Source organism: Anopheles maculipalpis, chromosome 2RL, assembly GCF_943734695.1.
Source record: "Anopheles maculipalpis chromosome 2RL, idAnoMacuDA_375_x, whole genome shotgun sequence".
In the NCBI taxonomy this organism is placed as follows: Eukaryota; Metazoa; Arthropoda; class Insecta; order Diptera; family Culicidae; genus Anopheles; species Anopheles maculipalpis.
In genome coordinates, this window is record NC_064871.1 from 18109392 (window position 1) to 18122881 (window position 13490).

General features: G+C 46.2%; 4 protein-coding genes across 4 annotated transcripts in view; 1 reads left to right on the forward strand and 3 right to left on the reverse strand.

Annotated features, from left to right (window-relative positions):
- Nucleotides 1-2879, reverse strand: part of LOC126557151 (neprilysin-2) — a 174344-nt gene extending 171465 nt beyond the window's left edge. The window contains exon 1 of the mRNA XM_050212829.1: nt 2875-2879. The gene's annotated coding sequence lies outside the window, so the exon portion shown is untranslated. The remainder of the gene's footprint in view (nt 1-2874) is intronic.
- LOC126557492 (ATPase family AAA domain-containing protein 3A homolog) overlaps nt 1-13490 on the forward strand; it is a 235400-nt gene that overhangs the window by 175527 nt on the left and 46383 nt on the right. The window lies entirely within an intron of this gene.
- Nucleotides 1-13490, reverse strand: part of LOC126559613 (E3 ubiquitin-protein ligase hyd) — a 265881-nt gene that overhangs the window by 138232 nt on the left and 114159 nt on the right. The gene's annotated exons all lie outside the window — the stretch shown is intronic.
- On the reverse strand, nt 9025-10902 carry LOC126557559 (katanin p60 ATPase-containing subunit A-like 1). The gene is made up of 2 exons (XM_050213370.1): nt 10671-10902; nt 9025-10603 (listed from the first exon to the last, which is right to left on the reverse strand). Exons 1-2 carry the CDS (start codon nt 10851-10853, stop codon nt 9071-9073), a joined length of 1716 nt encoding a protein of 571 aa, XP_050069327.1. The 5' UTR covers nt 10854-10902; the 3' UTR covers nt 9025-9070.

Here is a 13490-nt window from a genome sequence, read left to right on the forward strand (position 1 = left end):
CGCAGCACGGAATGGTTGGATTTATCTTTTTTTGACCTTCCCTTTTTCCCCGTCCCCCCCACATCATATGGTGCTGCGCGCAGATCCAGTGCTTTCTCGCTGCTGCTGAGCTGGCGTCGTCGTCGTTTTGACCTTCTGTTCCGGGCTCGCGCGGCCAGAGCATTCAAGATGAAATCATGTCTTCCTTTTTGCCATGATGATGTGAAACTCACTGGCTTGGCTTGTGTGCGCAGCACTCTGATCGAGCCCTGACTGAGAGCACAGTGTCTCTTGCATCCCGGAGATCTTTGGGTCGGGCCGCAAAGATCGCAATCGTTCGCTATCCACAACCCGCGGGCGCGCAAGGTTCGTTCATGGCGAGGATTTGCCTTTTTTTTTTGCTTCCTCCATTCGCATTGCAACGAATTTTTCGCGGTGCAGAGATTGCTCTCTCCTGAATTCAAGGCAAGTTGCGCCGCGACCAAACGATCAGTTAAATTGACTCTTTTCCCGTGTGTCCCCCTGGTTGGTACAAGACACGCGGGAGAGCTTGAGTGTTATCCTTGTATCCTTGTGGATGCATATTTAGTTACCAGTACCTCCCTCCTTTTCAGAGAAGAAAGAGAGAGAGAGGAAGAGAGGGTGTGTGTATAGTGGGACGGACGTTACATTCCTTAATCACGGCACCATACAAGGGCGGGCGCTTCTCGGCGTAAATCGACCGCTACAAGCGAAGCGAATGGAACAAAGCGTGGAGAGAGAGAGAGAGCCTTTATATTTCGATTCTTCTGGCGCAATTCCACCCCGATTCCCCAAGAAGGGTGCCTAAAAGGGTAACCATGTGCAAGATTGATTATCGATCGTAAAGCAACGCAACGCGCCACGGATAGAAATCAGCCCAGTCTGGGGATTTGTGGAGAGGGTACCATTCGTTCCTGTCCCTCGTGTCTGTGTCCGTTGTGTTATACATAGGCTGTAATGTGATCCATTACTACTAGACTGCACACCCGCTCCAACAGACGAGTCAATAATATGCTGGCCCATATAAAGGGCCCGCCACAACGCAAGAAATTGCGAAGCATTGTATGCGTTGAAATTGATTTTTAAATACACCCGGCAACTGTGCAAAAAGGAATATGGGCAAAAGTTGAGATATATTCGTGGATTTCATATTTTATTTGGGAAGAGTTTAAGTTTGTCTTCCCAATTCGTATTGGGAGGTAACGATTTCCCGGAAGCAGCAGTTTTAGCTTGGTGAACAGCGGCTGGTGCTAAATCCGGCGAATACAACGATTGCGGAACACAATATGGGTGCCAGTTGATGCCGGCACAAAATGACGGCACCAGGCGAGACTTCACTCGCTTCAACCTCAAAACATCTTTCAGGATGATGTGGACCGAGGCTTTGGAAATTCCAACACTTTCCGAAAGGTTTCGTATCGTCAACCGACGATAGTTGACCACCCAATCCTTGATTTGGACTACGTGGACGGGCGTCGTCGGTCGAGGTGGATGCGCCCCACATTTAACATCGAATGTCATCTTACTTTTCGGACACAGTAGCAGACAATTTGAGGGACTCTTGCAAGTGGGGAGGAATAATATTGAAATAGAAGTGAATATTCCATGGAATAGTCTTCATACGGCAGAACCAGGATTCACATTTCATCCGGGCCTTTCCACCGTAGTGAGGGCTGACTATCGAACTACGCGGTATCAGCAAGTCTAGCAAGCCATACAATGACCGGCGTGGCCTAGAAGAGGACCAGGTAAAAGAGGTGACAGCGTCGTCGTTCTTCACACGACAGAATCGGGGGTCAAATCCCATCCAGACGCGTTCTCCAGTGATAAGTACTAGCCAACCACGTGGTATTAGCAAGTCTTGGTAAGCCTGGGACCTCTGAGGTTAAGAAGAAAAGATACAAAAATATCGAACACAAACTGCCTCGAAACACTCACTCTTAACCTTTACCAATCATGATGCTAAACACCTCCACGCTCCGCGCTTCGGCTGCTGCTATTGCGGGGCTCGTTACTGGCGAATGAAGAAGGAATTGATAATGGTTGTGTGTATCCATTCCAAGAGCGACTCTTCTCTACAACCGGACCTACCTCACTGTTAGGGAAAAAAAGGTTGGTCCTTTTTCGCAAATCAACCCCCCCTCCTTACCGATGGATATGGAACACACAGACACAGGATGGATGAGCGTAATGGATCTCGCCCTGCGTAAGAGGCCACGTGCAAACCATAGTATAGATGGGATGGCTGGGGGGAAAAACAGCAAACCCCACCGAGCTTCCTCGTACCATTTTTTATGCTTCAGTCCTTCGCTTTGAATGTTGTGTCCTTCTTTTGTGTTTTATGCTTTGCATTCGCGCCAATTAAAGGCCCACCAATGCGCTGTGTCTTGTTCATTCCGTAATTGTTTATTCATTTCTTTGTTTTTAAAGGATTTTTCTTTGCGGCTACTGTTTGAAGCATCGAATAAAATACTTGAGTGCTTTATACAATTAGTTTCCCGCGTTCTTTGGAAAGAAGAATCTAAAACAGTCCTATCTTACGCTTAAGATTTTGACTTCAATCTATCTTTCTCCACACAATGTGTCATAGAACTTTTTTTTTGCCTCCCAACCACACACGAACGCTCGATAAAATATAATAAAGTTCATATTTGCCGAGTAAGGGAGTTTTACACTGCGACTCTCAAAACCCTTGACAGAAAAACTAAACCAACCGCCGGTCGCCGGTATATATGTATATATGGTGTGTATTTGACGTTTTGCGGGTGCTTTGATTGTGGTTGCAGTCGCTCACAACCGCCCACCGAAAGCTCTTTTCTGTGCCTCGATCATCATAATAATGGACCTCGCGGCGAAAACGGAAGCAGCACACACCAACAGTTACGCCAATAGCCTTAAAAAAACCGTCCACAATCCGTGTGTCTGCTCTGTAAACACATCAAAGACGACAGGCAAAAAAAAAGGGCAGAAAAAAAGGTCGAGACATTTCCCTTTCATTTCGCACGCTGTACACCGCGTGTCGTGGTTGAAGGTTTTCGCCTTTGGGGTGGGCACATTGTAGGAAAAAGGGACATACACATACACACACAGCAGCGGTAGTAGCAGCAGCAGTAGTATGAGATTTCGGAACTCCGCACAATGTGCGCCGTGGTGCAACCGAATGGTTCGTCTTTTTTTGTGTGTTGCTTCCTTAATCTTTAGCCGCCACCCTATGTAGAGTGCGCAAAGGGCGGACAAGCACAGGACAGCGAAGAAAAACAACAACAAAAAAACCGCTTTTGTGAAAGAAGGCGCTTTTCACTTTCTTTTCGACTCCCTGGGGCTGGGATACGAGGCGCAATGTGTTCGCGAACTGCGGCTCCCCTCCCCCACGTGGAGGACAGCCTCTTTAGGGAGGGAAAGGATGACACACATATATTCTAAAGGGGCGATCTACAGCGTCACGATGGACGAGATATGGCGGGAATAAATAATCGCTCCCAAACCCCATACATCACAAGCCTTCTTTATCGATGAAAACATCAACAACAGCGTCGTGTGCGAGTGTGTGTTTGTTTCAAATGTTTGTCACAGCGTGCTGTACAGCAGCAAATGCAGCATATTCCGGTTATAAACAATCGCGAGCGCGCGCGCTCGCGTCCACACTGACATCAAGCGGAACACAAATGACAGACGTCCACCAAACGGCCAAAGCACCAATAAACCCCATGGCCATGTGTTCGTCTGGCTGTGGGTGGTATGGGTGATTGTGAGGAGTTTCACAAAACGAGCTTCGTTAGTTTGGTTCTTGCCATCGGTACGCGCATAACACAGCAGCAGCGAGAGATTGTAGCCCGCGCGCTCGCCGTACGTGAAACTAGAAGCGTGTTGATAAGGTGTGTACCACCTCCACCACCATTACCAACGGGTGACGAGTGTCATATGTCAATTTGCTGTTATTTATTGAGCTATTGCACATGCAGTCCGGTATCTCACACATAAAGCAGCACCGGTGCGGTTATCTCTACAATATCATTGCGAAGGAAATTTAACCACCGTACAGACGCGTTTCCTTCACATCCATCAAAACGCACGTTTCTATCAGACATCGAGTGATTTTTTTTTTTTTTGGTTCGTTGAAAATGAGCTGCCCGAGTGAGTTTGTGAGGCGGAAATGAGTTGCACAGAGTGCATTTTTGCATAGTGTCTTTCGTTGTAAACATGACTTTTTAAGCAACAACTGACCATCTACCGAGGAGACTTACTACAAATTAGGGTCGTGGTTTTAACGTAAAAAGAGACGAAGAAAATATTGTTTTTAATTGTAACTTGGACTTTAAAACCGGTTAATTACTACTCTGAGTACAATATTGAATTTTTCTGCTCGGTTAACAGACGAAAGAATCCCATAATCATCAACTCCTTAGGGTCTCAATAACGATTTCGCTTGTGGAATCTATTACGTGAAATCGTTCTTCTTCTTCTTGGCTTCATGACCTGCAAGGGTCTTCCCTATTGACAAAATAGCCTTACTAACCACTACTAAAGAGGGTGTTTTCAATACAAATTTGTCTTAGTAGTGCCTTAGTTAGTGGATTTACAAAGATTTTGTCATTAGGGGAAACTAGACTTGCTGATACCTCGTAGTTGGAAAGTCAGTCCTCAATATCAAAATTGCTATGTTTGTCTTATAATAACATCTTTCTCAATCCCAGAAGAATATATCTATCACACTATAACGCTACGTTCATTTAACAAAATAATAAAGAGAACGACAAACAGTTAAGCAACCCTTTTTCATTAGTGCTACCAAACCAAATACCAACTAAACGACTGAGCAACGGTTCCAGTTGCATAATTCCTTAGCAAATCCTTCTTTTGACGAACAAGGCTTAATTTGCTTTGGAGATATTTGAAAAACTGTCAGTTGAATCGCTCAATAGTATAGTAAAATAATGATTTAATTTAAACATTAACTGTAATCTGCCAAATAAGCATAAAATCATGAATTAGCACATCATGAAACAAAACAGCAAAGAGAGACAAAAATAACAGAAGTATTACGATAAGCTGTTACGATAATTATACACTTCTGTTCTTAAATTACATTTTTTAAATTAAAAATATTCGTATTTTGTGATTATTGTATAAAATAATTCATTCCACCAATTTGTTGTTGCTGCTCACTCTCTGCAACACCACGAATGAGACGAAACTTCGCTTACTCTCTCTCTCTATCTCGCGCTTACTCTGTCTCACTTCTCACCCCACAAGCAAACGTTTCTCATTCGTGCTTCACACGTGAGAAGGTTACGGTGGTTTTCTATCCACCTTTCAAAACGCACTCAAAGGTCAAGATCGGAAAAAAAACTTGGCGCGGTGGTGTTGTTCTAGCATTCTTTTGATCGTATTTTCCTAATCACGTTACTCGTTGGATTTTACCGACCAACAAACCACGCACGAATTTCGCAAACAGTGACGAATACGTTTTCATCCCTAGCTTGGCTCACTGCTCATCTCGATGCTCTCTCTCATCACCACAGTTTTTTTCTTTCTCCTGTCTCACATTCACTATCTAGTATGCTGTGCAGCACACAACACATCACAGCAAACAAAAGAAAAAAAGGCCAGCATAAAACCAAAACGATTGCACCAATAAACGAGCAAAGCAATCGGGGCGCAGGTTTTGCTTGGACGCATTGCATTGGTTCTTTGACAGATGGAACTAAATTTTCCTAAACCATCGCCGCCGTCCCTCCTCACTTGGCGTGCTCATTTTTCTGCAGGGCCAAGGTACGACGGACACACCACACACCAACATGAAGTTTTGGGAACAAAGAACGACGCCGTTCGGGTTCTCTCGATCGAATTTTCACTCCCGTCATATCATGGGCCAACCATGCCAGTCCAAAACAGTGTACACACACGCACGGCTCTAAAATGTATAAACTTAAAGGACACGGAGTTAAATAACATAAAATTAAAACCACAAACCTGTAAGGCAACTCGGCCAGCAATGCTGAGTGCTTTGTGCTCAGTGTTCTTTCGGTGAGATTGAATCGACTGTCGCTGGTGTCTCGCACGTTGGAGTGTTGGATGCTGTGCCGATTGACACCATCAGCTCGTTACGTCCCGACTGGAATGCCGAATCCGGATCATTCGTTTTCTTTTTCGGTTCTACAACACGGCACATTTGATGCAGTGGCAAGAGATATGATCACACACACAAACACACAACACATATCTCCGGCATTCGATGGCGACCAAAGCGGAAGCTGAAAATGGGACCGTGTTGTCATGACTTTTCCCACGATTGAAGACGACGATCGACGCGACGCGAAGCAAATACGGAGCACAGTAAGCCGGTTAGGTGCGCTTTTCCTGCGTGTACACACTTCTACTCAAGTCATCCCCACTGTCATTAGCAGCTTCCTGCCTTGATTATTCTTGATTGCAATGGCTCTTTCGCTCGCGTGTTTCCATTATCCACATTTTCCTGATGATTTCTGATGCCCTTTACCATATCGCGGGGATCAATGTTTTTGCAGGATAATTAACACTTACACAATACTTTAAGTACAAAAGAAAAACTGTCACATTCGCTCCACGCCCGCGGCAAAAAGGACACACACACACACTGTCCTGAACAAAAAAAAAAACTTCCAAAAGCCTAGCATCTAGCAGTCACTTGGGAAACGAAACAAACCCGTACCGGGTGCCGAGGAACACTAGAAAATGTCGCAGCCTTCTTCGACGATCTCGGTGACGACGGAAACATCTCTCTGGAGCGCGCGTGCCCCAATACGAAGTAGGCACTGCCTAACACACACATACCGGCCAGAAGAAGGAATGCAGTATCTCTACTAATATCCTGCTACTACTGGGTGGTGGGCACACCGATCACGAACGGCCACTTTTCCAGCGGATCGGAATTTGCACGGTGTGTGACCCCCGCTGGGGTTCCGATCTGGCCCCGGAGTAGCAGGTGTCAGTGGCGTTTTTAATCCGTACCCCTCCCTCCCTCGAAAGTAGCATCTATTTTCTAGACAAATACTTTACGATCACGTACACTGCAAAGAGAAACAGAAAATGTTACGAAATTATTAGATGGTTTCTCTTCTTGGGCTGCTGCGGGATTCGTGGATGAATGTTTTTTTCTCCAAGCAATTGACAAACGGCTATGGCTGACGCACTTTCACGATGCGGAGAAGGCTCACGGTGTACTTCTTCATCCGGACGGTCCCCGGTTGACTACATCACCAACACATCCCGCACTCCATATTGTCTTATGCGAAACCAAACTCCCGGGGGAGGGATGAGAATTTTTTAGCTTTAGTATCCAAAAGGCTACTTTGTTTCGGCGTTGCTGACACGTTGGAGTCGATTTTTTTTTGCAGAATTTCCTTCCATTTCATTCCTCGAAATTGAGAAGCATTTTTGCTGAAGCACAACGCCGCCATCGACGGACACAGCGCGCACACACACACTCGCACATACAGCCAACCCGAGGTAAAAGGTGTCTACACTTCACTCGGTTTGCCCTCTCAGCCAGGCTTTGGGAGCGGATAATCGATCCAAGCCGACGAAGCAAATGAAACGGAACTTTAACCATACTTACTTTCTATATTACGGGCAACGACGATTACCGGCGTATCGATGCGTCGATGAGCAAGCCGATTTCGTACTACTTTTACACGGGTTTTTTTCACTGAAAACGAACGGAAACGGTCAAAAAATGCACTGCGACCGAAGGGAAATCTCCGCGTTCGCGTTTTTCGCTTGGTCTGCGCTTCTGGCTGCCTTGCTTGGGTTTGCTTCACTTCGAACGATTTTCGGAATTTACACACACACACTTGCACGTCATCTATAGGGTGCCAGTTCACGCACACCTGCTTGTGGTGGTGTGCTGTCTCGGTCATCCGTTCAGCGGTGTGCTATACATCGGGCCTGCTCGTGCGCTTTATTGCACGCACACTGTTGTAGAATCGTTTCGGACACGCTACTGCTCGAACTGTGTTCGAACATGGCTGCTCGATTCTTCGAAGCGTGCTGGTAATTCGAGCAATTGTACTGTTTTCGGAAAGAATTTTGACACCGGAAGCGTTTTTTTGTGAAAATAGAAATTCAAAAAAGCGGTTTCAAATTTTAAATTTGTTTTCTGTTGTAATTTTATGCTTTTATGGTCTTTAAATGATTCGTGCAATTATTTAATTAAATTATTCTGAAAATATTTGAGTCCTATGGTAGCGTAAAATTCAATTTGAAAAATTAAATAAGCATTTTATGTTTTTATTTTGTCACTTTTTTATAAAATGTTATCATTCAAGTGCTTTTATTAAATCTTAATCCTTACACGCTAGTATTATCATTTGTTTTTTTTTTAATAATTAAAATAGTGTAAAGTTTAAAAGAAGAAAACAGAAAGAAACCTTTAACGATGTACAAGCTACACAACAGTTCTTGGCCCTTTCGCGAAGGGCTTGATAGTAGTAGTAGTAGTAGTTTCAGTGTTTTTCTTTTCGTGTTTCTTCGTGTTGTTCGCGCCCTTCTCCACTGTTCAGTTCCTTCCGGTGTTTTGACGCTCCTTTGAAGCATAAAATGATGTATAAATGATGTTCCTATGGATGCTAGCATATAGGCACAGCAATCAAGGCGAAATGGATCACATTATCAATAGTAGCGCAAGATAAAACAAAACCAATGGCCACTTCATTACTGTTACAGGATTCTCGCATTGCCAAATTGATATGATGCGTGTGTCTGTGTGTTTCTGTACCAAAAGTCGGAAGGAACTATTAATGCTGATCGCGAGAGCTTCATCACGCGCTGGGGGGCTTCTTTGGCGCAAAATAATATTGCGGTGCATTTCAGGTGTGCGCAGGAAGCTATTTCATGTTGCTGCTCTTTCAGGCCGTATCTCCTTGTTCCATTCGCGATCAGTTTCACTCTCACTTTAGTCTTTCCTTTTCTATACAATAATCACAATCTCACACCGAACTGTTCCGGCAGGCCCACATCGGTTCAGTCATTGAGGAACACCTTAACCACGGGTGGATTGTCGCAGCCTTGCACGTCCTGCTCGCACGCTCCATCACGACGAACCGAATTCCTTCATCCACTGCTGATACTTGGCTAGATCGTCTTTGGATACGCTCTTGTTGCACTTGGCGATGGCCTCTTTGAAGTCCTGCTTCGATACCGGCAGATCGAGCTCCTCCTTTGCCAGCTGCCGTATCTGTTCCGGTCGCAGGCCCGCAATCTTGCGCCGCATCGACATCATCGACGCGTCCCGGCACACGTTCGTTATGTCCGCACCGGAGTAACCATCCAGCCGGTCCGCAATGTCGCGCATATCCACCATTTCGTCCACCTTTACCTCGCGCAAATTGATCTTGAGCAGTGCCTCGCGGCCCTCACTGTTCGGTAGCGGGATATAGATACGTTTTTCGAGCCGTCGCCGTAACGCCTCGTCAATGTCCCACGGGAAATTGGTCGCCGCCAGTACCATCACGATCTTGGTCGCCTCATCATTGCTCACACCGTCCATCTGTACCAGCAGCTCAGACTTGACGCGTCGCGATGCCTCATGCTCGGACTCCGAACCACGCCTCGAACAGAGCGAATCGATTTCATCGATAAAGATCGTACTCGGTGCATAGAACCGGGCCATCTCGAACAGGAGCCGCACCAACTTCTCCGACTCTCCCCGATACTTGGAGGTAAGCGTGGACGAGGACACGTTGAAGAACGTTGTACCGCACTCGGTTGCAACGGCTTTGGCGAGCATCGTTTTGCCCGTACCCGGTGGTCCAACCATCAGCACACCTTTCCACGGTCTTCGGATGCCCTTGAAGTAGTCCGGCATCCACATCGGTAGGACGACCGCTTCCTCCAGCAAACGCTTCGCTTCGTGCAGATCCGCTATATCGTCCCAGTGAATGTTTGGATTCTTTTGCAGTATGTCACGCTCGAGCATATCCACCAGATCGACATCAGCATGGCTGGCCGGTTCGAACTTGCGCTCCACCTCTTCCGGCGTATCGCCTCCTCCGTTGCCTTCGTCGTCGTCCAGCTTTTCCTTGTCGCTCTTCTCCCCATTACCATTGGCCGCAGCATCACCCGACGAAGTTACCGTTGAGCTTCGCTGGGCCGCTCCACCCTTCGTTCTTGTCAGCGTACCGGTGCGTGATGCACCATTCATTCCCGACGTACCACCACCGGGCGTAGCGCGTGCCGTTTGGCTGATTGTCTTGCGTCCTCCGACGGTTGAGGTGGAGGCTGATTTAGTAGCCGCATTTCGGCGATTTACCTCCGACTTCCGGTTCAGTGCTGTGCTGGAGCGCGACTGGTTGCGGGGTGCCACGGCTCGGCGATGATCCGGTGGTGGCATATCTGGCGGTGGTCCCCACACATCCGGATCCATGGCACCGCGACCGGAAGCGGGCGGCATCCAGATGTCTGGATCGGCCCGGAACCAGGCGGCCGGATCTTTGCTGGCCGTCTCGTGCAGGGGTGTGCGGATGCGGGCTTGGAGCGGTGCGTTCTGAAGATCCATCGTGATCTCCGTAAGCGTCTTTTGAATTACTTTCATTTGATTGTACTCTTTGTTAATTTCTTGTTGTATCTGGAATGGGGAGGGAAGAAGGGAGAATTAATAATGCTGCCGAAACGGAGCTTAAGAAACCACCTACCATTAACCATTTGCCTTTTTGCAGTGGCTCACTGAGGCCGACCAGCAGCTTGCGTAGCATTTGCAGTACTCCCTCATAGTAGATGCCGGCCGAATCGTAGTTTCCCATCACGGCCATTTCGCGGGCCAATTTAGTGTTTTCGCATATTTCCGCTGTAGATAGACCGGCCATAACGATGGTCATTCCTCCTGCCGTATGACGTGACGGCGCGTCCGTAGCGACGACACGAGGGACAAATTCGGTTGTAAGTACGATCAATTCCTCCTTCACTTTAGAGCCGAACAGAAAAGGCTTGGAGACGGCTTCCACGTTTGCCGTGCCGTGTTTCTTTTGGTCTCATTGAATTACCAAAACCTTGTTGCACATGAGGATCTATAAAGAAGTAGAAAAAAAACTGTATTATTTTAAAATCTGATATTAAAAATACAATTTCTTGCTAGAGTCAACAATTGTGAGAAGTAACAGAAAAGTACAAAACGAAACAACAATCTCGGCACCTTCAAAAACAGAGCTCATTAAAAAGTTCTCACATTTCAATCACCTAAACCTAAGTAACCCTGACACACAACCCCATGGTCCGCCACATCTTTTGTGGCCTCGTTTAAACCTTCTCTGCTGTATGAAAAGAAAGCATCGAAACAAAAAGGGAAGAAAAAGTTCATCCATTTACAACTCTGGCCCAATCCAGGGAGGATCCAGGAAAACTGTCTGACGACGGTATCGCTTTCCTGCTCCCTCGGTGTGCTGCTTGTGACACAATCGTCACAATTATAAGCTAATTAGTGAACGCATAGGCCGCACTCCTTCTCATACCGTGTGTGTCCACAGACATCAGACACCTTACACACCTACCGAGTTCTTTACTCCCCGGTGGCCCTTCTTCTTCGTCAGCAAATCACACCTTCATTTGTTGATGGATAGGGTGGTCACGTGAAGCTGGTAGAGACGCTGAACAGGCTGTAAAGAGCGTGTTGTCTGCGTCTTGGACACTGTGTACATATGAAACACACATTGAGCGTTGAATTTGTAATCAGAATTCGTACGGTCGAAGAAAGTGTGACGCAGTGAACTGGCACGTAACTTAATGGATGCAGTAGCAGTGAGCAGACAGAACCAAACGAGAGGTGCTGGGCAGACCACCATTCGGCATTTACATTTTTATCGATTAAGTGAAAGGAAGTTGCGTGGTGGGAAGAAATGCATCTTACTTGCCTCTCAAGTCATTAAAATGATTTTCCCTTTTGCGAAACTTTCTTTCCTCAATTAATTGATTTTTCTACTGCTTAGTACTTGTACTAACAGAAAAATACTAATAAAACAAGGCCGCAAACCATTGCAATGCCATAAAAATTGCGCACAAGGGACAAAAGGGCGTAGGCAGTGCGCTAATTAATTAAACACAAATGCTGGTCAACCTGGTAAAGGTGTGAAGCAATTCTACCGGCATTTTACATTGTGCTGCGCAAAAGCATTATCTTACTGACCTACAAAAGCCAACAGTGGGCCAACGGTGGAAGTGCGTGAAGCACATGACTTTTAAACGCTCAAGTTGTAATGCGTACAATGAGTAGGATGAGTAACATTGACAGACGTTGACGTAGTTTTGGCGGAGTTGTCTAATTCATTTTGATGCTTGAAACTTGATCAGTTGTTGTCTACTTCAGCTAGGGGATTGACTCTCGGGTCTATTCAAGCCTGGACAACTGTGCCATAAAGCTCCCTAATCACACTTTCATCTTCTCCGCCGAAGCAATAGCCATTTCACAAGCAGCCGACGAAGGACTCCAGTGCCAGTGTTCTGATCGCCCTCGAACACGGCATATACAAAGACGCTCACAGATAGACGGTGTCCCTTTCTCCGCGGAAATCGTTTCCTGTTGGATTCCGGGTTACTCCGGAAACGAGAAAACCGATCGATTTGCCTACGAGGCTCGACTCCGTTCAACCGGCGTAGATCTTCTGGATCCACGCGGGCGGGACGGGTTGGATCGGGCGTGGATCGACGATCTTATCGATCGTCAATTTGGAAGTAAGACTTCCAAATTTGGTTGATCGTCAAAAAGTCAAGCCTTTTTAAACAAGATCAACCAAAAATCTCTTATAATATATATAATCATCATATAAGCTATAGATGTTCAATTGTGGACCTACTTTACTTGAACTGGTCAAATAGTAGTGAAACTCTCTATGACTAACACGATCACACTCGTATTTGTGACCCGGACCATTAAGAAAACAAGCAAAACATAGACTAAAATCAAATATAGAAAGCGCAACCGGTGGGTCTGCAGAAAACAAACAACAATAGGCAAATAAAATATGAAACCATACTTAAGTCTGTCTTCGGTCTTCTTTCGTTCACTTCACCGCCTAATGTCGCAAACGATTGCATCCCATTCCGGCCAAGTTCTATTTTGAACTGAACAAGCAGATCGGATTGGTACCTCCATAGGCAAGGGTTGTGCACTAACCGTACTTCGTTTTGCCATTGTATTTAACCCGCCCTTCCTCCTCCCCCCAAAAGCGAATAGTCGACGGAAGGGATAGCCCAGAGATCGGTCGGAAAACAAGCAACTTTTGTACGTTGTGCCGCAAGGCAAGTTTTTCGGGGCAGGTCTATCAATCTCTTTATTCATCCGCTAGATCGCTACAACCGTTTAACGCCGTCGTCGTTCATTCTTACGTGATGCAGCTTATGCGAATCGCAACACGAAAATAAACGTGCACGAACGTGGCAACAGCAGTGTGCTACTTGTGCGGCTGAAAAGAATGCATCCTTAGCAGCTTAGGTTGGCGGACCCCACATATAAGGGGTATGAG